Here is a 22,040-nt window from a genome sequence, read left to right as displayed (position 1 = left end):
CCAATAATGAAAATTGTTTTAATATTTCATATGTAGCGTATTTACCTAATGCAATTGGCAAATATTAACGCTATTCCATGGTGTTGGCACATTTTTAGTGTGTGTTTTAATTTCCTAAGTAAGTCCCTAAGGGCAGTTTGGTAATTTACTATATGTAGATATATATCAAACAACTAAATTCAAATGTACAGAAGGTACCGAAGCGTCGCACGTTGCACTGTGCAATATAAGTACTAAATTTGTAAACATTATGAGACGGCACTCCAGGTAAGTTCGGATAAAATGTTCTCAAATTCACATAGTTGTCTTCAAAATATAACAATACTAACTGTAATTGTATTCTGATAGATTGGAAAGCATTGGAAAGTATTCAGGGAAACCTGATCTAGACAATTGTTCAAAAATAAAAAATTCGAATGACAATGGACGAATAAAGAAAAAACCTATATTTCTAAAAGAGTACCTTATAGATTATACTGCAAATTCTAATCTTCATGGTTTAAAATACATCGGAGAGAAACAGAGGACTGCCGCTGAAAAGTAAGTACCTACATATGTACATATAACCAACATCTATTTTTGCTAATTTGCTCTTATTTTTTTTTATCTTCTAAGATCTAAAGTTTTAAATCTATTTATAAAGCATTTACATCTGTCAGCCACTAACTGGCAGCTTGTCTGTCAGAGCCTAAATCAGTGAGTTTAGAAGGAAGAACTTTTGTACAGGAATTCCATAAATAACGTAGATGAGCAGTACGAAGGGATTTCCTAGAATTCACACTGAAACAGGAGATAATGGATATGCAAGGGCAAAACTACGGGAAACGACTAATTTATATTGAATTATATATTTTTATAATTCACTATTTGCGTTGTGACTTGTTTATGAAACTTTAATATATCAATTATATAATGTTATTTAAAATACTTTAGCAAGATATTTTTAAACTAATGAACCTTTACGCTCAGGTATATTTAAAATTTTACTTTCTAGAATATTCTGGCTGTTTATGTTCATTTGCTGCGTGATACTTTGCGCTGGGCTAATAAGAAAAGTTTGGATAAAATGGAATATAAGCCCCGTGATCGTCAGTTTTGCAGAAACATCAACTCCTGTATGGCAGGTACGTATTTATACATTAAACTCAATTCAATTTTTTTTTTAATTATTCTTTTATTGCAGACCGTTTCTCTCTTATTATTATAAGTATCTATACAGAATATGTTTAAGATGCATAAAGAGTTTAATTAATAAATTATATTTTATTTATTTATTAAAAATAAAAAAATATATAATATAACTATATAAAATATAAAATGATGTAATAATTTTCTACAGAACTATCCCCGACATAACTATATTCTGTCGGGGAAAAGAAATTGTTCATAATGGGACCGTCAGTGAATCGCCAGACTAACGGTTGTTGACAATACTAGTATACCCTGTTAAGTCCCCCACGTTTTAAATAACCCTGGAAAAAATTGTGATTATCCTTGTGAATTCGGCATGATAGATTAACCGATTTGACCCGATTTCATCCTCTTCTACCTATTCTAATAGGTATTCTTCTTCCTTCCCTTCTATCTATACTAATAGCACTGGCGTAGTTATGGCATTCCATTTTCGCCTATTAAAAAAACTAGTTCTAACAGATCAGCATAACTCTTCTATAATCATAATAAGCTAGTTATTTCGCTTATTGTTATCGCTGAAAAATAGTTACCATAAATATAAAAAGTTATCATACTTGTATTAGAGTAATCTTCATCTACTTTTCGTCAGGCAAGCTATCAGCTTATTTATTAGTCTATGCTGCATAAAAAAATATATATGGCAAAGGTATAAAGTACATATATACCTCCTCGACAGACTAATGTTCTCATTTCATCATTATAGATACCATACCCTGCTGTGACTGTGTGCTTAGAAATAAAGTCAAAACAATCAGTGTTCAATTTTACGGCATACTATCATCGCTATAATGATACCGAAAAACGTGCAAATTTAACCGATGAAGAGTAAGTAGTATTAATTATTAGTTGTTAATTATTAATAATTTAAGATAATTTTCTATATATATATATATATATATATATATATATATATATATATATATATATATATATATATATATAATACTAGTATTGAAAAATTATTATTAAAAACAGTTCAGAATTGGCGAATGTACCGTGTACTTACACGAAAAATAGGCGGTAGTCACTATCAAGTGAGCCGCTTGCTCGTTTGCTCCCTGTGTTTTAAAAAAATATATTTTAGTGAATTAAGAATCTACTTTTTAATATCATTTGATAAAAGATACATTCGAAACGTTTATATGTACGTACTTTTATTTATTTATAAATCGGTTAACAAAATTATTATTTGTACAAACGTATATATTCAATTTTAATAAAGATATATAATTATTAAATTTCAATATTCCTCCTCAATAATTTCAGAAGGAACTTGTATGAGGATGTGACACTTGTTTGTGATGATCATCTTGCCCCCGTAATGGGTAGAAAATTTTGCGATGGCAATACAACAGTTAATAATATAAAAGAGGTAATACGTTACGATACATTTTTATGTGAACAGTAAAATGGAATAGCAAAACTTATATGTATTTATAATATAAAATATCATAGACAAATATTCAATTTGGTGAAAAAATTACATAACACATATTATCAAAGACTTTAAGAGAAATTTAAAAACTATACATATTCTAAAAAACCTCAGCGTCAACAGCCAGTATTAAATCTCCAACAGTAGGTGAATCACTAAAGTAATTCCTTGGCTTCGTCTGCATGGTAGTTAAAGTAAATATATAAACTAAATTCGTAAAATAGTGTTAGATTTTACTAAAACAATACAATCTATCTGTATAATTATATTCCTACAGCATAACTTCTTGCGCGAATCCATTGTTCTGTTGTCTTTTAATAATGTACGTATTTTCTTTCATGATTTTTTTCCTTTTAGGTCTCTCCCAACATAACAGAGACTTTTTTTGGTTGCAAATGGAAAGATATACCTAAGGAGACTTGTTCTGATCTCTTCACACCCATATTGACTGAAGAAGGACAATGTTACACCTTCAACATATTGGCAGCTGACGAACTGTTCAGAATGGAGAAGTATCTTATTTGTATATTTGACTAGCTTATTCAACCGTGTGTGTTTTGTTTGTTTCAACCGTGAAGTAGCTGTGTTTGCATGGCTGTGTTTCGGTTTGAAGGGTGGAATATTGCATAAATTTACTGGGTACAGAGGAATAACACCTGAGTCCTCAGGAATAGCAACGCATGGGGGATATCATGGGCGAAACAGTATACTCTGTTATGTCCATGGTACTGCTCATGTCTATAGGCAACGGTTACCACTTTCCATCAGGTGGACCGTCAGCTTGTTTGCCATTCTAAGTTGTATAAAAAAAAATCTCTTTCTGAGTAGGTTATATCCTAACTTAACACAACCGATTTTCATTCAAATCCATTCAGCCATATAAGCGTGATCGAATTACAAACTTGCTAATATTTTACAAACTTGCTAATATTTCTGCAGACCTACACATTTATAATATTAGTAGGATAAAGTTTAGTTATAGACTAGGCTTTGTATTTAATCTTTGTGTAAAATATTACATTTAATTAAGATTTAAGAAATAAAAGTGTTTTCTTTTTATATTTCTATTAATTTCAGTTTACATAAAGATTATCAGTATCTAGATCATAAGAGGGTATCAGAATCTTGGTCCTTGGAAGATGGATACGATCCTATGACTCCTATAGAGACCTACCCGCACCGAGGATCTGTAAGCTCAGTATTATATTATCTAGTTAGTGTAAAATATTTTTAAATAAGGAATATAATATAGACTGTAGGTATACTCATATTTTTCCAAGCTTATTTGAATACCAATAAAAATAGTGTAAGATCGTATTGAAATATTGTTAAAGTTGATAAAAATTAATTTTCATTCTGCAGGGGTACGGCGCAAAAGCTGGATTAACATTTTTGATGAAATCTAAAGCTATTGATTTAGATTACCTATGTAGGGGACCTGTTCAAGGATTTAAGGTAAATAATAAATATTCTCACTTAGATAACAATAAATCTTGTAGAAGTGTGATATGTTTCATAAAATGTTCCAGATATTATTACATAATCCTGCGGAATTACCGAGACTTTCCCAACAATATTTTCGGTCTCCTCTATCCCAAGAAGTGGTTGTAGCAATTAAACCAAACATGATGACTACTTCCTCGGGACTCAAGCCATACGAACCTGTCAGGTGAGAATATCAATATTATTTTTTTTTTATCTTATTTACGTGCGACTTCACTCAAATTATACCTATATATTACAAATTTTATTAAATAAATTACTAGTCAACGCCGCTTTGCAAAAAACGCTCCAACACACTAGACGATTTTCCAAATTAATCAAACTGTTAGTATAATTTGTTTTACGTAGAAATGCTTGATCTATATGTGCACTTACATTAAAATAAGCCAATCTAATTCCTTTTACTGCTCTTTTGTTTTGCGATTTCAGGCGTCTCGATTAACTTACTAAAAATATGCATTTTATGTTTAAAAATGTAGTATTATATATCTTCCAAGTTACAGTCAGTCAATGTAGCGGAATTCATTCAATTCTGTTGTGTATAGATTACAAAATAAATATGTATTAAATGAATATTTTATAATCAGTCTGATTGAGTTACGAAGCTCTACATCTACTTTCAAATGTATAATAATAGGACATACTAATACAATAATAGTAACACTTTATAACTAACATTTTAGGCGACAATGTTACTTTCCAAGTGAGAGGTATCTCAGATATTTCAAAGTGTACACTCAGTCTAATTGCGAAATGGAGTGCATATCTAATTACACATACTCCAGGTGCGGCTGTGTGCATTTTGGTGTACCACGTGAGTAATTCAACTCTTTGATATAATAATTTATAGTTTCATATTGCTTTACGTAATGGGGTCCCGGGTTAAATTTCCGGTTGGGCCAATTTAAGAAACGAACTTTTTTGTATTATTTTAGGATCTGGATATTCTGGGTTGAATCCCCAGATGTTCGGTGCTGGGTTCCTCATAACACAGGTTATCTTACCTTGAGAACAAGGCGATTTGTGTGAAAAAAAAAATCTGAGTGTAATTTATAGTTTAATCAGTAATACATCTATTGTAGAAAATTAAATATCCCTTTGTTTTAGATGGTCCAGAAATGAGAGTATGTAATGCTGGAAGTATGGCCTGTATTAAACGAGTACAAAGTAAGTATCTATGGAGGTATTTAATGCATTGCAAACATTGGAATCATAGAATAAATAAATTGCTTACACATTATAATTTATTCCGTGGCTAATCCGGCAAACATGGGGGAAAGGGATTGTTAGTAATGGGGTTTGACAACTCCATTGCTGGCAATATACCCTATCAGGTCGACCTCCACGTGGTTCCCCTTGGAAACCATCGTGAACAATTTTTGTTGAATTCGTCACGATGGGCTAACTGACCTGCTTCATCCTCATCTATCATCCTTCACTGGTGCCCCGCCGGTGTATACCGATAACGCGGGTGGGGTAACCATTCCATTATCACCAATAAAAATAAAATCCGGCAAACGTTGTTTTGATCCCTACCGCTCACTAAATGCATTTATATCTTTAAGGGAAAACCAATTTCAGAAATTAGCGTGAACGAACATCGTGACAAGTTATTTTTATATCTTAAGATATATAAAAATTCTATGTGTGGGTATCGTAAGAGCCATCACCAAACATCACCAAAACTTAAACTGCGGCTGCCAACCCGCCTACCAAACGTGGCAACTATTGGCAAAATTCCCCCAATGGTAAACTACCATTAGGAATAGCCCAGGCATATATTCGGCTATAACAGCTATTCGGCTATATATACAGATAACGGCTATCATATCAGCCTTTATCTGTCCACTGCTGAACATAGGTCTGGGCTGTTATCTGTCCACTATGATGATGATGCTATGATATCAGTTGTCCAGTACTCATTATACGTGTATTGTGTAATATTTTCAGAAGTACTACTAATAATTTATCTACCAGAGGTAGACTTTGTACAAAAGTCGATTGCTTGGGTACCTCTGATCCATTCGTGTTTCTACCGTGAAGCAGTTGTGTTTGCATGGCTGTGTTTCGGTTTGAAGGATGGGATATGGCGTGAATTTACAGGGTACAGAGGAATAACACCTGAGTCCTCAGGAATGGCAACGCATGGGGGGTATCATGGGCGAAACAGTATACTCTGTTATGTCCATGGTACTGCTCATTACTTTCCATCAGGTGGGCTGTTAGCTTGTTTGCCATTCTATGTTGTATAAAAAAAAATATTTTTAATAACTAGAATATTATTTCTATAAAATATAGGTGTTAATTTCTAACTACGAGTAAGTACTATTATTGTTATGATAGCAGTGATGAAATAGAAGTTAAATAACATACCTATATAGAGTATAGAGTAAATCATTTGTATCTGACATTTCAGTGGAGCTCGTAGTTGTAGAAATAGAGGCAGGTTTAGAGAAGAGGAATGAAGGAAACGACACGATCGGTGAAGCACGAGACATTGCCTCCCGCTGCAAATGTCTGCCGGCGTGCACCTCCATCGAGTACGAAGCAGAGACCTCCCAGGCAGACTATGACTGGAAAGCTATTTTTAGAGCGTACAGATTAGAAATTCCACCTGACCTCAATGAGTAAGCGTACACGATTTTTTATCTTAAATATAATAATAATAATTTGTCTTAATCTTCTTTTCAATTCATCAATTTAAAATGTAATTGGGGGAAAAGAGATTGTTTGTAATGGAGACTGAGAATCCCATTGCTAGCAATATACCCAAACAGGTCGGCCTTCTCGCGGTTCCCCCTGGAAACTATTATGGTTAATTCCTGATGAATTCATCATGATGGGGTAACTGGCCTGTTTTCATTCTCATCTATCACCCTTCACAGGTGCTCCGCCAGCGTATCCTGTTAGCGCAGGCGGGGTTACCATACCATTTTCACCCATCAAAATTAAAATGTAATTCACGAAGATAGTATAGGCATATAGGTATTTAATAATTTCAGGTTTCATCTATAGTTTGTTTGTTTTATTGTGAAGTAATTCGCACGAATTTAACCATAAGCATCTAATAAAAGAGGAGTATCCGTACGAAATATAGAATATCTAGCAAAAATAACTGGTATATTAAGTTCTTTATATTTTTTTTTATATTTATAACTATTCATTCCAACTTGCACATTCTAATATCTCACTAAATTCTGTATTATTCTCTCATTTTCAGTATGATGTATTCGCGTGTGATGATATTTTTCAAAGAACCTCAATTCATAACGTCGCGGCGTTCGGAACTTTACGGTCAAACGGACTTTCTGGCCAACTGTGGAGGTTTACTCGGACTCTTCATGGGTTTCTCTATTCTAAGTTTAGCCGAAATAATATACTTCCTCACACTAAGGTTAAATACCAATTATAAGCATTATTTATTTTTAATAACAACAAAACACCTAAATGCGTGTGAACCTTTAAAGAATTTCATTACATTACTACTAACTTTATAAACCATTTCTTATAAAGTATCCTATATGTAAAGTTACCCCTTTATTCATAATAACTATACTCTATACTATAATATCTACATCTAGTTCAAAAACCCTATTTTAGGTATTGAAGTGATTTATCTTTTTCTTTTATGTTAATTTCTCATTTTGAAAGTGACAAAACATTGTAATTGAACAAGGAGGCGAAAATATAACTTACCCGTATATAAAATTTCATTCATATCCATTCAGCGGTTTAAATTTGATTGAAACATTCAAACATCTTTACAGACTTTCACAGTTAAAATATCATTATACTTAGTAGAATGAAGTTTGAGTTTGTTCCATTTTGACGCCTTGATAACATAAACAATCGTCACCTTTTTGAATACATATTGAGATTGAGACAGAGAAGAAAATAGGTATTTTAACGCCTGTCAATCAATATGTACCGGTCTCGCGAATTAAGTTGCGAGCACAGTCACCTATAATTATAATTAGAGACAAGAACTAATTAAAATTGCTAACAATTGCTTTTATTACAGGTTGTTTTGCGTTGTCTGGAATCGTCGTCGTAAGCCAAAACACGAATCAGATCTGCCTAAGGCTGAAAATATACAAGGAAGTGACAAAACGGAGAAAATGAAGCAACTGTATATTGATTAATAAATATCACATTCATTAATTCATTCACCTACATAATTAAGCACAAATAATGATTGTTTATCAGAGCTGAGCAAAATACATGTTTGGTTTTCATTAAAATACAAATCACAAAATACTATCTCATGTGTATTTAAAATATGAAATATAAAATATTTTTAAGTAATGTATTTAAGTATGGTATGTATGCGAAATAATGCGATTATGCCATTTTGCAATACCTCTTAAAATTATATTTTCATTAAGAACCTAATATAAAATAAAAAATTTAATTAAATTAAATAAAACAAACAAATATGTGCCATTTATTTTTACTCGTATTTATTTTATTCCAGTAATTAAATCATATTACGAAGCTTTGAATTTTTTTTTTCATACAATTTTGCGTGCCAAATAGTTATGAGCAACATTTTTTCAGAAAAAAGTGAAATTATCTCTAGAGATTTCTTCCAGCAAAACCTTTCCATGTTAATGTATATATTAAAAATAGATTATTAATGATTAGAAAAATGTAAGGAATGTGTTGATTTCGAATGGACTTCATGCAGGCGCATTGTTTACTCGGCGCTGTTGGTTTCCCAAGTTGCATAACCTGGTGGAGAATAAAAAAATATCATTTGACAAATTCATTTACGATATTCTCAGATTATATAAATAGAGTGTCTCTATAGAAATGCTTCGAGAAAAAAGGGTAAATTTTTTCATACAATTTTGCGCGATTCTTTCATAACTTTTATATTTATTTTGTCTTATAAATTCTGCACCTTTTTAATGCGCAAATACTGATTTTATTTATTTAAATAATTAAATATAGATACATCAATTTAATTTGTGTGCGTAAGTATATAGAACACTAATAAAAAAAACGAGTCAGCTAATGAATGACAATTAGTTGACAAAAAAATTACCCGTTTTTGAGACTCGATGCTACAATCTAAGATTACATTATTAACAATATCATAATTGCACCCTAGTATCTCCTATGAACTGATGGTCATAACAGACATTAGGGAATAATGACACTACGTAAAACATACCTATTTTAAACAGTACTTGGCCCACTTGGCTTCTTTTTGGGAGCATAACCAATTCTATTATGAATTTCTTCTGTCGTTTTCGGCCCAGTACCAAGAGATTTAGATGCATCATCTTGCATTTCTGCTACTATAGATGAGTTACTTTCTTGATCTTTTCGAGAATTCTCATAGTCTTGTACATCGTCCAATTTTAATGTTATTTCTGTTAAAGGTCTTCGTATCATTTTGTAAACTGCAAAAGCCATATTTACAATTAATAAAAAAAAAATCTAAAATACAAAACCACCACTCCAAATAGAATTATTTATCCCTATTAACGTGATATCAAATAATAACCTTTCCAATATAAACCAATAGATAAAAAGAAAAAATAACTGGGATTTTTCTTTTAGTGTATATAATATCCTTCTTGCTAATAAAAATTAATTATAATTATATTAGCACATCTGCTAATATAAAATCAATTAATATTTTTTTAAACTCATTTTTTAATTAAATAATAAAACCTGGATTTACTATTATAAAAGGTGTTATTAGTGAATCAAATACAAAATATAAAGTTGTATTGATTTTATAAAATGAAAAAATTTACATAAAAAATCAATTAGGTATATATATTTTTTTAAACACTTTCTATTATAGAATTTCACAGTAACGCCATCATCGCAAACGCCGCCATGTAAAAATACCCTATCTTGAAACTGACTAATAGATTTGCAGGAATTTATTCTACTTTTAGTTTTATTTTTCCTGTGCTCAAGTCGAAATAAGTAAGATTAATTGAAAAGAGTTTGCTGGGGCCCCAGCATAGAATGGGCCACCTTTCCTTTTCCGTGCGCGTCGTAAGAGGTGACTAAAGGAACTTCATGGTCAAAGAATGGGCAACAGTGTCCCTCTTAATACATCACCAAAGCCTAACTGCAGTTGCCAACCCGCCTTCCAAGCATGGCAACTACCGTAAAACCTCTCTCATGGTTCGCCATAACTGAACCACCTGAGCCCTCCCGGCTTATGTTTAGCAGTGGAAAGTTAACAGCTGATATGGTGATGATGAATTTGATAGAGAACTGAGCTCTAGTCTTTAACCACTAAAAGGAATGCGATATTAGGCAATTACAAAATGACGATAGTCGTTTACGCTTAGGTAGGTACTTAATTATTAACTTCAAATAGATCCCTATAATTTTATATCAACTTCTAAAATATTTGCCATCAAGATTGTTTGGTAAGTAATGAAAGAAACCTTAATACAGAAAGCAATATACCCTCCACAGTGTTTTTATTTTATTTTGTTGGATGGAGAATAATGGACTGGCAATCTCGCCTGCGCTGCTGTTCAATCCACTGCGATTATTTTCTAACGAAATTATCATTTACATTTTGTACCAAATATTTCGTGTAAGTTTTATACAAAATTCCTGAATAAACAACTATAAATACTGAAATGCAATTTTAAAATCATAGAACGCTACATTAATTTATATTGGAATTGTGAATGCTACTATTTTTTTCAGTTATTGGTACCATTGTCAGTTGATTCGATAGTAGGGATGTACACATTAAAATAAACAATTACAAATATCGACAGAAAAAAATACATTAAACAATATCAATTGTTATAAAATCATCTTAACATTCATAAATAATTTAACATTTTTAATGTACTTTAAAATGTAATGTACTAATATGTACTGTCTGTATATACTCTACTTAATTCTACCTACTAATATTGCGTCACAAATAAATAATTCATTCATTTTTAACACTAAAAAACTATAGGCCGTATTGTAAGAAATATCAATTTAAATTAAAAAAAATATATATAAAAAAATGTTTTTATAAATCTTGTGTGTGAATATTAAAAATAGGAGTTTCATATGTTATTAAAAAAAATATTAAGATCTAAAATCAATTAAATTCAATTATTTTTTTTTTAATATCTCTAGTATAATTAGACTTAAAACACGCAAACTTACATGCAAAGTTTCACTCTGTCTGTAAATAAAAAGTACTATTAAAACAAATAACGACAAAAAAATAGATGTATTAAATAATTACAAGTCGGGAATTCAACATCAAAAGAGCTTTAAAAAAGGATTAACGAAGTTATTTATTAAAAAAAAACTACCAACAAAATTAAGTTACTACGTAGATACGAATTAAATTGTCGATGTTACAATCTATCGACACAAAATTCATGTGTAATTACACAACCCTATTCATTTATAACGTGGATAAATACTTGACGCTTAGTATCGAAGCGCATTTATACTCAGTTATCTCGAAGTAAACTATACTTTTCTCGAAGCTTCGTGTTTTCAAAGTGCGTAAAATACAAATAGAACAGGAAAAAGACTTACCAAAATGCTATATCTTGAGGATTATTTGGAAAGTAAGTTGGTTTTCGTTCTTTAAGCGATGACGTAATACCTGATCTGTTGGTAGAACTGTGGCGTGTCGTGTCATAATCAGTCCACAGATTGGCGCGTAATTCAAATTTTTAGAAAGCTTTTTAAAGTTTTTGAACTATGTAAAGTATGTGATAACTGTACGAATATTATTACTATTACCTATTTTAATCTATTACATCTAGCTTGAAAACACGCTAGCTAAGCATATTAGTTACCTAATATTATAAACAATTAGTAAAATAAAAAGCAAGGTTTCTATGATATCATTGTTTTTTTTTTGTTGTACACCTTAGAATGGCAAACAATATTATCTTATTAAAGATTCAATAAATTATTTTTCCTTTAAGAATATAACTGCTTTTTTTGCAGTGATCGAACATCTACCACAGGAACTTAGGGATCGTTTTACTGAAATGAGGGAGATGGACTTATCTGTTCAAAGTAAGTACCTAATATTTGTAGATAAAATCAGTAATAATTGATAAATAAATAATATGAGTAAATTGAAAAATACCGATTACTTACCTATTTAAATATGGTATTATGATATTTGAATCATATAATTGAATAAATGTAAAATTTTTACTTGCCTTAAAATATTTTTTTATTAAGTACTTATTAATTACTTTGTTTTTTTTTTTTAACTATCTACTGCTGATCATAAGCCTTTCCCATAAGGGGGGGTTTGCCAGTAATTAACACTCTTGGCAACCATTTTATATCATCAATATATATAACTTAATGTTTAATATCTTCAGTTGTTTATTGAATCAGTTAATAATTGGTTTATATAAATGAAAAGGAACTGATTCCTGATACACAGTAAACACTACTTCGGGAGTCAGGACTACATAAAATTGTAAGCTAATTTATAACAATAAATTGATAATGATAATTTATAAATGAAATAAATTGTATATAATAATAATTATTGTTATATACCATTTATTTCATTTATAAATTTGAAATAAATTGTATATAATAATAATTATTATCATATACCATTTATTTTATTTATAAATTACCATTATCAATTTACTTACTTAGGTTGTTTAATTAAACAACTTAAGTAAGTAATTATATCTGTGGGATTAACATTATTTGTAACTAAATTTTAGAATAAAAAGTGAATAGAGTAGAAAAGGAATCAGAGCCTTACATTATCAACCTAATTAAACTAACCTAAATTATACATATATACTTTTTTACTATAAACAGATAGTATGGATACACTAGAAAAAAGAGTCCGGACATTATTTGGTGGCTGTCGACGTGGAGAAATAAACACAGATCAAGCTAACACTGAATTTGCAGACATAAAACATGGATATAACAAAACATTGGAAGAAGCAGATGAAAAAGTAGCACTGGCTAATCAAATGCGTGATTTAGTTGATCGTTACTTGCGCAGACTAGGTATATGCTTGAATTATTATAAATTTTCATATATAACAATACTAATATCACCATTAAAATATTTAATTAATAAATTGGGATGTTAGTCTCCTTTTGTTATCTTCCTTTTTTACTTGCATTAATATTAGTAATATTGGCATAATATTAATGGGTGGAAAAAGGGATTATCCAAATGATTGTGCTCATATGCATTGTAACTAATTATTGTTGCTATTATTACAGACACGGAACTGCATAAATTCAAATGTGAACTGGAAGCCGACAATAAGGGCATAACAGAGTTACTTGAGAAACGTTCCCTCGACTTAGACACTAACACAAATCACACGTCTACATCTAACAACAACCATTACAAGGAAAACAGGTACCTCCTAAAATAACGCCGCAACCGCATCCATATATTTTTTATTTTTTTTTATATTTAGCCATCAGTCCTTATTCATATGTCCCATTAGGATTTACAATTTGAATGTTCTTAATAATATGTTCTTAAGAAGACATGAATTGATTTACACTGGTAAGTGATGATAGATGAGAATGTAAGATCAGATACCCTACAATAATGAATTTACCAGGAATTAACTACAATGGTTTCAACAAAGAAATCACATGGAACTCCACCCGATGAGATATATTGTTAGTAATGGAGTTAATGATTCATATTATTCTTCCCTTCCTCCAGATAAATAGTTATGTGGTACATATTTTTTTTATGTAATAACTTTAATTATTAATCTGTTAAAATATAGCAGATACCGTATCAGAGCAGAAAAACGCAGAGACAGCTGGGGTACCAGGGAATCAAGAGCTCATGCTACTACTGGCAACCTTTCCAGAACTGACTCTGCTATACAGGTACATAGTAATGTTATTAACAACTGTACTTAGAGAATATTTTTTATTCACTGTTTAATATTATTTTTAATAACATTTTATGATACATTTTTGTAACATTCTTGTTTATGTATTTTGTTTAATTATTTAAGTGAGCTGTTAGCCGTTTATGCTTTCTTTCTTTGTAATTGATAAAATATATGTAAAACATTATAATAATGAATATGTTACTAAATTATAATCTTATATTTTAGGCTGCACTGGGACGCGATTCATATTCTTTAGGGCATGCTGGTAGCGCCATAGCCGCAGCAGCCAGCCAGGCTATAGCCGCCACACAACAGGTATATTCTATTGCAAATTTTATGTATTTACATACAGATCTACATGAGTAATAAAATTGTACCATTAATTCTGCTTATTTTATATCCAGCAATTTTTTTATCTTTTTTAATAATGAAAATAGCACCGAGTTATCAGTAAATAATGATAGGTGAGATTGTTGTCAGTTAGCTCATCTTGATTAATTCACTTGGATTTAACCATGACGGTTTCGAAGAGTCACAACATAGAGCTCGATCTAATAGACATATTGATAACATTGGGGCAGTTAACTATTTATTATTTTATAAACTGTATTGTCTAGCCACATAAAAAGGGTACATAATTATGTTAATTGACATGAAGCTTTGTTCTCGTCCTGGAATATGCACGATCCATCCGGCCCTCCCTTAAATATACCTACGTCCTCAATTCTAGCAACATCTTGATTGCAGCTTAGTAACACGTTAATGCAACTTTGTATAAAATCGAAGCTAACTGCAATGCATGGCTTCAGATGCAGCAGGGGCGGCGGACGGCGTCGCTAAAGGCATCATACGAGGCGGTCGCAGGTGGTGAATTACAACACGCTCACCATTTGCATCATGCCGCCGCGCTCGCCCACCATGACCACGGTACGTAATCATACCACTACCACAGCATATACTATCATCACCACTCTTAGGTGGCAGAGATTCTTAGTTACGAAGACTAACGATCCTAGCAATATAGCTGATCTGTTTTCGTCTTCACCTATCATCTCTCGCTAGTGTCCAGCTATCGTATACCGATAGTTCAAGCGGAGTTACCATTCCATTATTATATATTTAAGAAAACCATCTCTTACTACACCATTATTACTAATCATATGAGGGTGGTACTGTTTTGAGAATAGAGTTCATAGACCTCTGATATAGCTATACATGCTGTTGATGCATGAAGACAATAACAGTTATTTTCTTTACTTATCCAATCCATTGATCGCTTTTTTTTTCTTTATCGGATTAAAATATGCCCCAGAAGTATGTTTATTTCATAATTGCAATCATTACGTATTATGTATCTACTTCATTATTAAAAAAATATATACAATTACAACAGGTCACGGGGTAAGTTCTGGTCACAGTCAAACCACCAGCGTCCATGGGCACCATACAACGTCGCACGGTCATAGCAATTCGTCCTCGTCTAATAAAAGGCAGAAACAAAAGTAAGTGCTCAAGAATATAAATATTTCTTTGGGCCTATGGAATCCAACCCCAAACCATATGTATGTCTTTAAATTGGGTCCCTAAAAAGATCATCGCCCATTTCAAAGTCGCCCACGCCGGGTTCGCACCGCTTTTACATCTCTAACAGTTTTATTGCGCTACCCTTGTAAAGGCGGTAATGTGCATAACCATCAATAGCCACTCCTGAGAACCAAGGCAGAATCTCTAAGTTGCTTTGCTATTAGAGTGAGCAATTTTTAAATAATACCATTTAGAAATATGAAAAATTGACAAATAATTCAATAAACTTCAGTATGAACACTCTTATGTTCTATGTACATTAAAGTAAAATATTAAATATTTTTTATATTCTCAGAAAAACCAACTACAGTTCATCATCGAGTATGTCAACCCACACTCAGCAATCCGTCGCAGCCGCCAGTCGTTCTTCATCGCCTACTGTTGTGTATGTATTTATTTCAATTTTATTTATTGCATGTGGTTCAGGACTGAGCAGTGGATAATGTAGAGCTACAACTAAAATCATGAATCTAACTTACTAGGTAGAGCTTGGAAATTTTTACACATCATTTAGCTAATCAATCACAGAACTTTTTTTCTTTCATTCGCATGAGTAATTCAGTATGTCTAGTGGATACCTATATCACATTAGGACTCTGCAAATTTCTTGTTTATTTACTGAAAAATATTATACTTTATTTTATACACAATTTGTATAAGTTTTATGTAGATATTATTCTCAAATATTATAACATAATTTTCAGCGGTAACATTGTAAACAATGTTGCTATTGAAGAGCCTATGGAAGAGGAATGGACATACGACCCCAATGAGCCACGCTACTGCATTTGCAACCAAGTGTCCTATGGGGACATGGTCGCGTGTGATAATCAAGACGTATGTATTACTAAAAAATTTTAAACTCCAACCTCTGTAATTAGAAATCGTAAAATATTAGGTTGAATAATTTTTAACACTTTGATTCAACAAGATTTCTTATTGAATATGCTTTTCTTATCTATCCATGTAATGTAAATACATAACACTTATATGTTAATTCCATAAGACATTGGAAGTACATAAATAGAAAAACGCCCAAACCAATACAAACAGACATACGAACACAGATGTTGCTCAATAAATCGAACCTGCAACCATCCAATATTGGCGCTCATTTATGCAAAGAAAAAACCACAAACGTCTCGTTTTGGAATCTAACAATGTATAATATAATAATATATTATTTCTTTACCAAAGTAAGAATAGAAACACCTATCATTTTGAAAAAGTAAGCTCGATTTTTTTTATGCTACTTAGAATGGCATACAAGCTGACGATTCACCTGATGGAAAGTAGTAACCGTCACCTATAGACATGAGCAGTACCATGGAAATAACAGAGTATACTGTTTTGACCATGATATCCCACATGCATTGTCAATCCTAAGGAATCGGGTGTTATTCTTCTGTACCATGTAAATTCACTGTTAGTTTGTCTACTGTCAGTTCATTTGCAAAGAGGATTTTTTTTATTATTGATATTATAAATTTGTTTTCTTCGCCCTACCTAACGCTATTATTTTAACAGCTAAGACATCACAATACGGCATAAAATCGTTCCTATTTTAATTGTAATAATCTAATCATAATAATTTTTCAAATTATCCTCACTGCTATAATCCCAGAAACATAGTCAAAATACTGTAATTTAAATGCATTCTCTCTTTCAGTGTCCGTACGAGTGGTTCCATTACCCTTGCGTTGGTATCACCGCTCCGCCGAAGGGCAAATGGTACTGCCCTCAGTGTCAAAATCTTCGGCGCAATCGCACCCACCGAAAGAACTGAATTACCTAATGCCAATTCATCACTTGCTAAAATATATAGAAAATTTATGCATTTAAAATTTGTAATGTTAAATGTGTAGTAAGTAGAGATGGGCAATCCACCTGGGTGGGTTTAAAGTCTGGTGGGTAAAAACCGGGTGTTTTGGGTTTATTGGGTTTAAACCCCATAAACACCCAAATTTTTGGGTGTTTATGATTTTGTACTTCATCATCGTCATCTCAGCCGCAAGACGTCCACTATACTGGACATAGACAATATTATTATGCAGCCTACAGAATAAAAAACTTTTAATTTGATTTTGAGTTTATTAAGAAAGAGATGAAAGTAAAATGTAAAACTACAGTCAATCACTGTCAGATTCAGAGTTATTACAAGCGATGAATTGTATAGGTTCGATAGGCTCTATTTCGTCTAAACTGTTATGTTCATTTACTTGCTCAATGAAAGCTTCTAAGGTATTTTCTTCATTAAACTGAATGTCCTCGCATTCAGCTTTATGTTTCAGATTCCAGTTATAACAAATGAATGAAATTTTTTCAGTTCTTTCAGTTGTAAGTCGATTTCTTTTGTTATTATGTATGTAGCCTTGGATACTAAAGGAACGCTCAGTGGCTGCCGAAGTACAGGGAGCTGATAGAATACGAATCGCTACTTTGCTTAACTCAGTGGAACCACAAATACCTTTCCACCATATTAGGGGCTCAATGCTATCTAATGAGCTCCATACAAATCCTCTGGCCCAAAAGTTTTCTTTAGCTTTATAACACGCCAAATCTGCCATTACATTTGACAAACTTAAGTATTGGCTTAAATTGTAGATAAACTCCATACCCTTAAGTTCTTCCTCTTGAGTAAGTTCGACTCCTAGAGTCCTGGGGTCTAGAATATATGCTGCAAAATGTATTGGCCTCATTGCCATATTGCATCTTGAAGATACTGATGTTAGAATCTGCTGTTTGCTTTCTTCGCTCAATGTCGAAATCTCATTTAATGCAAAACGTATCTTAGCTTGTACATCTCTAAATGTAATGTATGTGCGATGCAAACGATTCTGGTCGCTCTCTAAGTAAAATATGCTTTCAGTGACTGGTTCCAAAATACTTATACATTCCCCTGTCTTCGTCCAGAAATCATCACTTAGAATTAAATCTTTAATATCTCTTGAAATTACCACATCTTCTCTAACTGTTAATTAATAATAAATAATAAGCTATCTTATTTGCTTTCAAACTTTTTAACGAAGTAACATGACTTCCCCATCTTGTAGCACAAGGCAATTTTAGTGTTTGTGTAGAATCTTCACCCTGCCTTGATTTTATCAACAAGGAACTTAATCGTTGACTCCTTTTAACAGTTTTTATTATATTTATGGCTTGCATAATAAACACAGTTACTTCTTGTATCTTTACAATATCTTGGCACAACAAGTTAAGGATATGTGCACAGCAACCGAGAGGAACAACATGTGGATATTTGAGTTTTGTTAATTCGAATGCCTTTTGTATATTTCTAGCGTTATCGCCAAAAAGTACAAGAAACTTATTTGCTCCATACACTTTCATTACTTTTTCAACTTCTTGGCTAAGGTATTCACTAGTGTGAGGATTACTTTCTGTATTCAAACTTTTAACGTATGCAGGTTGAGGTTTTGATATAAGAAAGTTTATTATTCCTTCATTTCTTAAATTAGACCAGCCATCGCACTGAAGGTGTAAGTAACTACAAGCATTTAGTTCCTCATTTAACTCAAAACGCATTTCTCTATATATTTTATCTAAGTATTTTGTCGCTAAAGCTTTACGTGAAGGTATTTTAAATTTTGGTTGCAATTTTTCGAAAAATTGTATCCATAAAGGATGTTGCACCATCGATAATGGCGTCCCTGTTACAAATATAGCTCTCGCTAATTCTGTTTTTATATGATCATCGGTGTCTTGAAACTCAGCATTTATTGTAGTGTTAGCAGACGACGAGGGGCTTATAAAAGAATCATTTGTCTCTATCTCTGACAGTCCAGACATTTTGGTTTTGGACGAGCTATCTTTTATAAGTTTCATAGAGTCTTTTAATGTTTCTGGAGATTTTGGACAAGTGATAAGATGTTGAAGCATTTTGGCAGCATTACTGAATTTGTAGACCTTATTACAAAGCTTGCAAGAAACAGACTTGTTTGGTAAAGTACGGTAGTGCTCCCATATGCGTAAATCTTTAGGTCTCCCCATTGAACCTAAAAAAATGAACGATGATTAGTTGGTCTGACGAAAATTCAACAATAGAGTGCCTATTTTTTTACAATGATTATTTCTTGTTATTTACAATAAATTTATTAAAAAAATAATAAAATAAATACAAAAAACCTTTGTAAAATTACATCTCCTCGGAGGATTAAACGCAGACGCTAGTTTATTATCGTATTGTTCTGTATTTTTCTCAGCAACTTCTTTAATTCGATTAGGTACTTACGCATATTATGTTAAAAATAAATATCTAGTACACATCTTAGGCTATCCACCATTATTATCCAATGACGACTCTCAGCTAACTATGCACTATCATCCAAAATAAACGTGTATGGAAAATTTTATCCCAGTCGGTTGAGGATTGAGGATAATTGCATCAACATACGAACATACCTACATACTTTTATTTACATAACGCAAGCTAAATAAAAGCTTGTAATAATACATCTAATTTTAAGTTAAAATTGTTAAGTGATCATGATATAATTGTATCATTCAAAAATCCACTTACCTTTAATTATTTCTTGTTAAGTATAAATATTATTTCAAATCTGCTCCCTTAATATGCACTTTTTTACTGCTTTTCCTACCTAACACGTTACCAGGAAGTCACGTTACCAGAGTCAGAGTAATAGTGAACACGTTTGACAGTGATTGTCGTCGCCTCATATTCAGCGTCGACGAATAGGGGAATCCCCAGTCATAATGTATTGCATGCGTGGCGGTCTTACTTCAAATCCATAAACAAAGAGATAATTACAGAACTCGATACTAGATGGCGCTGTTTTTGTTTGAAGAAAGTTTGCGGGCTAAAATACATAGAATTTCATCAATGACTTCCACAAAGAACAACATTTCTGTTTTTTCTAAGTCCGTATCTCTTCCGTATATTTCATAAGATATAAGCTTGGGCTACATTGTTATGCAACGTGATTTTGTCGCTGTCTTGCTAGCAGGGTTGACAGATATACGATTTAAATCGTACTCATACTATTATTTGTCTATTTTTTAATGTACGATCGTAAAGATTATGATCGTAATTCGCACAAAAACATACGACTTTTTGGTTACCTGGCAACATTTTTATTATGAAACGAACATGCTCACATCATCAGTCACATGCAACAATTTATTGGGGATTTCCCCTTCACATCTGGCAGTCCTGCTTGCTAGAATATAGGTAAGTCAGCCACAGTTACTGACGATCGATATTTAAAGGGTATTGTTTTTGTGCTAAATATTTCATAAAAACGTTATTTAATACTTTGTGGATTATTAATTTAGTTGATAATCACTGGAAGTAAAATGGATGCTAATTTGAGAGATCAAGATCTTCGTATAAAACAGTTAATAAAAGAAAATCTACGTAAGTACTCTTTTTATACCTAGGTAGGTAAGGTATAATAAACACAAAAGGTACTTAGATCGCGTGTGTTCGAAGCATTTATTCTAATAAATTTAATTTAAAATTGTAGAAAGAAAAAAATGTCTGCCAAGCCGTAGCCGAAGCCGATCTCCAAATATATTTGGCGATAGTGAGACCCAGTGTCCAGACGATTTACCCAGCGTCGTCGCAACAAAGAAAAAAAACGAGGATAAAGTAAAAGAAAATTTACTGAAAGAAGAAACAAACTGTTCTAAATGCTTAATTTATGGAGAAGAGGATAAAAGAAATGAGTATTTCGGACTGTTAGTGGCTCAAGAATTTAAATATATACGGCCATGTGTGCGAACGAGGTGTTATGAAGAAATTTTAAAGTATCTACGGGAAGCAAAAGGCCAACATGTTGATCAACTGCAACATGAAAACACTGAAAATTAATTACTTTCATTTTATTATATATAGATTTTTAAAATTTCCTGAAATATTATTAGTTAACGTTTTATTTAATATTGTAGAATTGATCAATACAATTTATAAAAATAATTTATTGGTATTACTTACATATTTTCAAAAAAATACGTAAAAACCTATTTTTTTGGGTGATTATGGGAGTTTATGGGTGTTTATTGGGTTTTTACCAAAGCACCGGGTTTAAACCCGGTGCTTTGCCCATCTGTACCACCGGCCCAACATGACATTACGACATTACGTTAGAAATCGCTAAAATTATTTGTGTTCTTCTACTATATTATGCATGTATTATACATATAAACCTTCCTCTTGAATTACTCTATCAATTAAAAAAGCCGCTTCAAAATCCGTTTCGTAGTTTTAAAGATTTAAGCATATATAGGAACGGAGTCACGACCTTGTTTTATACTATGTAATGATAAAAAAGGGAAATTTTGAATTCTTCGTAATAACAGTTGGAAATCTACAACATACAGGCTACTCGGGTGCAAAAAATTATGGTGCTAAGGTATATGACCAAATTAGAAAAGAAGGTTGACAGGCCATCCCTGAAACTTCTTTGTTGTTTTTCTTCCTA

At 32.0% G+C, this 22,040-nt stretch overlaps 3 protein-coding genes and 1 long non-coding RNA gene across 5 annotated transcripts; 2 read left to right on the top strand and 2 right to left on the bottom strand.

Moving 5' to 3' along the window:
- Positions 1-250: 250 nt before the first annotated feature.
- On the top strand, positions 251-8,441 carry LOC113514907 (pickpocket protein 28-like). The gene is made up of 14 exons (XM_052900980.1): positions 251-267; positions 349-540; positions 995-1,124; positions 1,898-2,019; positions 2,461-2,566; positions 2,987-3,141; positions 3,707-3,818; positions 3,992-4,084; positions 4,159-4,298; positions 4,816-4,946; positions 5,240-5,299; positions 6,549-6,759; positions 7,353-7,526; positions 8,154-8,441. Exons 1-14 carry the CDS (start codon positions 251-253, stop codon positions 8,272-8,274), a joined length of 1,764 nt encoding a protein of 587 aa, XP_052756940.1. The 3' UTR covers positions 8,275-8,441.
- Positions 8,442-8,755: 314 nt separating this feature from the next.
- On the bottom strand, positions 8,756-11,760 carry LOC128202055 (uncharacterized). Its single transcript, XR_008253579.1, has 3 exons — positions 11,669-11,760; positions 9,309-9,540; positions 8,756-8,863 (listed from the first exon to the last, which is right to left on the bottom strand). It is a non-coding gene; the product is annotated as an uncharacterized LOC128202055 (long non-coding RNA).
- Positions 11,504-17,463, top strand: LOC113515947 (inhibitor of growth protein 3). 2 transcript variants are annotated; one of them, XM_052900969.1, is made up of 11 exons: positions 11,504-11,700; positions 12,089-12,160; positions 12,938-13,135; positions 13,358-13,499; positions 13,888-13,990; positions 14,224-14,313; positions 14,808-14,925; positions 15,392-15,500; positions 15,878-15,967; positions 16,287-16,419; positions 17,252-17,463. In XM_052900969.1, exons 1-11 carry the CDS (start codon positions 11,673-11,675, stop codon positions 17,366-17,368), a joined length of 1,200 nt encoding a protein of 399 aa, XP_052756929.1. In that variant the 5' UTR covers positions 11,504-11,672; the 3' UTR covers positions 17,369-17,463. The 2 variants fall into 2 exon arrangements, with proteins under 2 accessions (XP_052756929.1, XP_026756050.2); XM_026900249.3 differs by having other exon boundaries at positions 11,510-11,700; positions 13,885-13,990.
- A 1,086-nt stretch (positions 17,464-18,549) lies between these two features.
- On the bottom strand, positions 18,550-21,638 carry LOC128202053 (uncharacterized). The gene is made up of 2 exons (XM_052900970.1): positions 20,120-21,638; positions 18,550-19,595 (listed from the first exon to the last, which is right to left on the bottom strand). Exon 2 carries the CDS (start codon positions 19,588-19,590, stop codon positions 18,550-18,552), a length of 1,041 nt encoding a protein of 346 aa, XP_052756930.1. The 5' UTR covers positions 19,591-19,595; positions 20,120-21,638.
- Between the last annotated feature and the right edge of the window lie 402 nt (positions 21,639-22,040).

This window comes from Galleria mellonella, unplaced genomic scaffold (assembly GCF_026898425.1).
Source record: "Galleria mellonella isolate WM207_F2 unplaced genomic scaffold, CSIRO_AGI_GalMel_v1 utg74, whole genome shotgun sequence".
Classification (NCBI taxonomy): Eukaryota; Metazoa; Arthropoda; class Insecta; order Lepidoptera; family Pyralidae; genus Galleria; species Galleria mellonella.
The sequence above is the reverse complement of the archived record's forward strand: the minus strand, read 5'-3'. Positions and strand labels throughout refer to the sequence as shown.

Excerpts from the sequence above, each read along its gene's own strand:
- LOC113514907 (XM_052900980.1), top strand. Across the intron at positions 2,020-2,460 it reads GCAAATTTAACCGATGAAGA|AAGGAACTTGTATGAGGATG; the intron begins GTAAGTAGTATT and ends CAATAATTTCAG. Across the intron at positions 4,299-4,815 it reads AAGCCATACGAACCTGTCAG|GCGACAATGTTACTTTCCAA; the intron begins GTGAGAATATCA and ends CTAACATTTTAG.
- LOC113515947 (XM_026900249.3), top strand. The coding sequence starts at position 11,673 with ATGCTATATCTTGAGGATTATTTGGAAA. Across the intron at positions 13,991-14,223 it reads GAACTGACTCTGCTATACAG|GCTGCACTGGGACGCGATTC; the intron begins GTACATAGTAAT and ends CTTATATTTTAG. Across the intron at positions 15,968-16,286 it reads TCTTCATCGCCTACTGTTGT|CGGTAACATTGTAAACAATG; the intron begins GTATGTATTTAT and ends CATAATTTTCAG.
- LOC128202053 (XM_052900970.1), bottom strand. The coding sequence starts at position 19,590 with ATGGGGAGACCTAAAGATTTACGCATATGGGAGCACTACCGTACTTTA.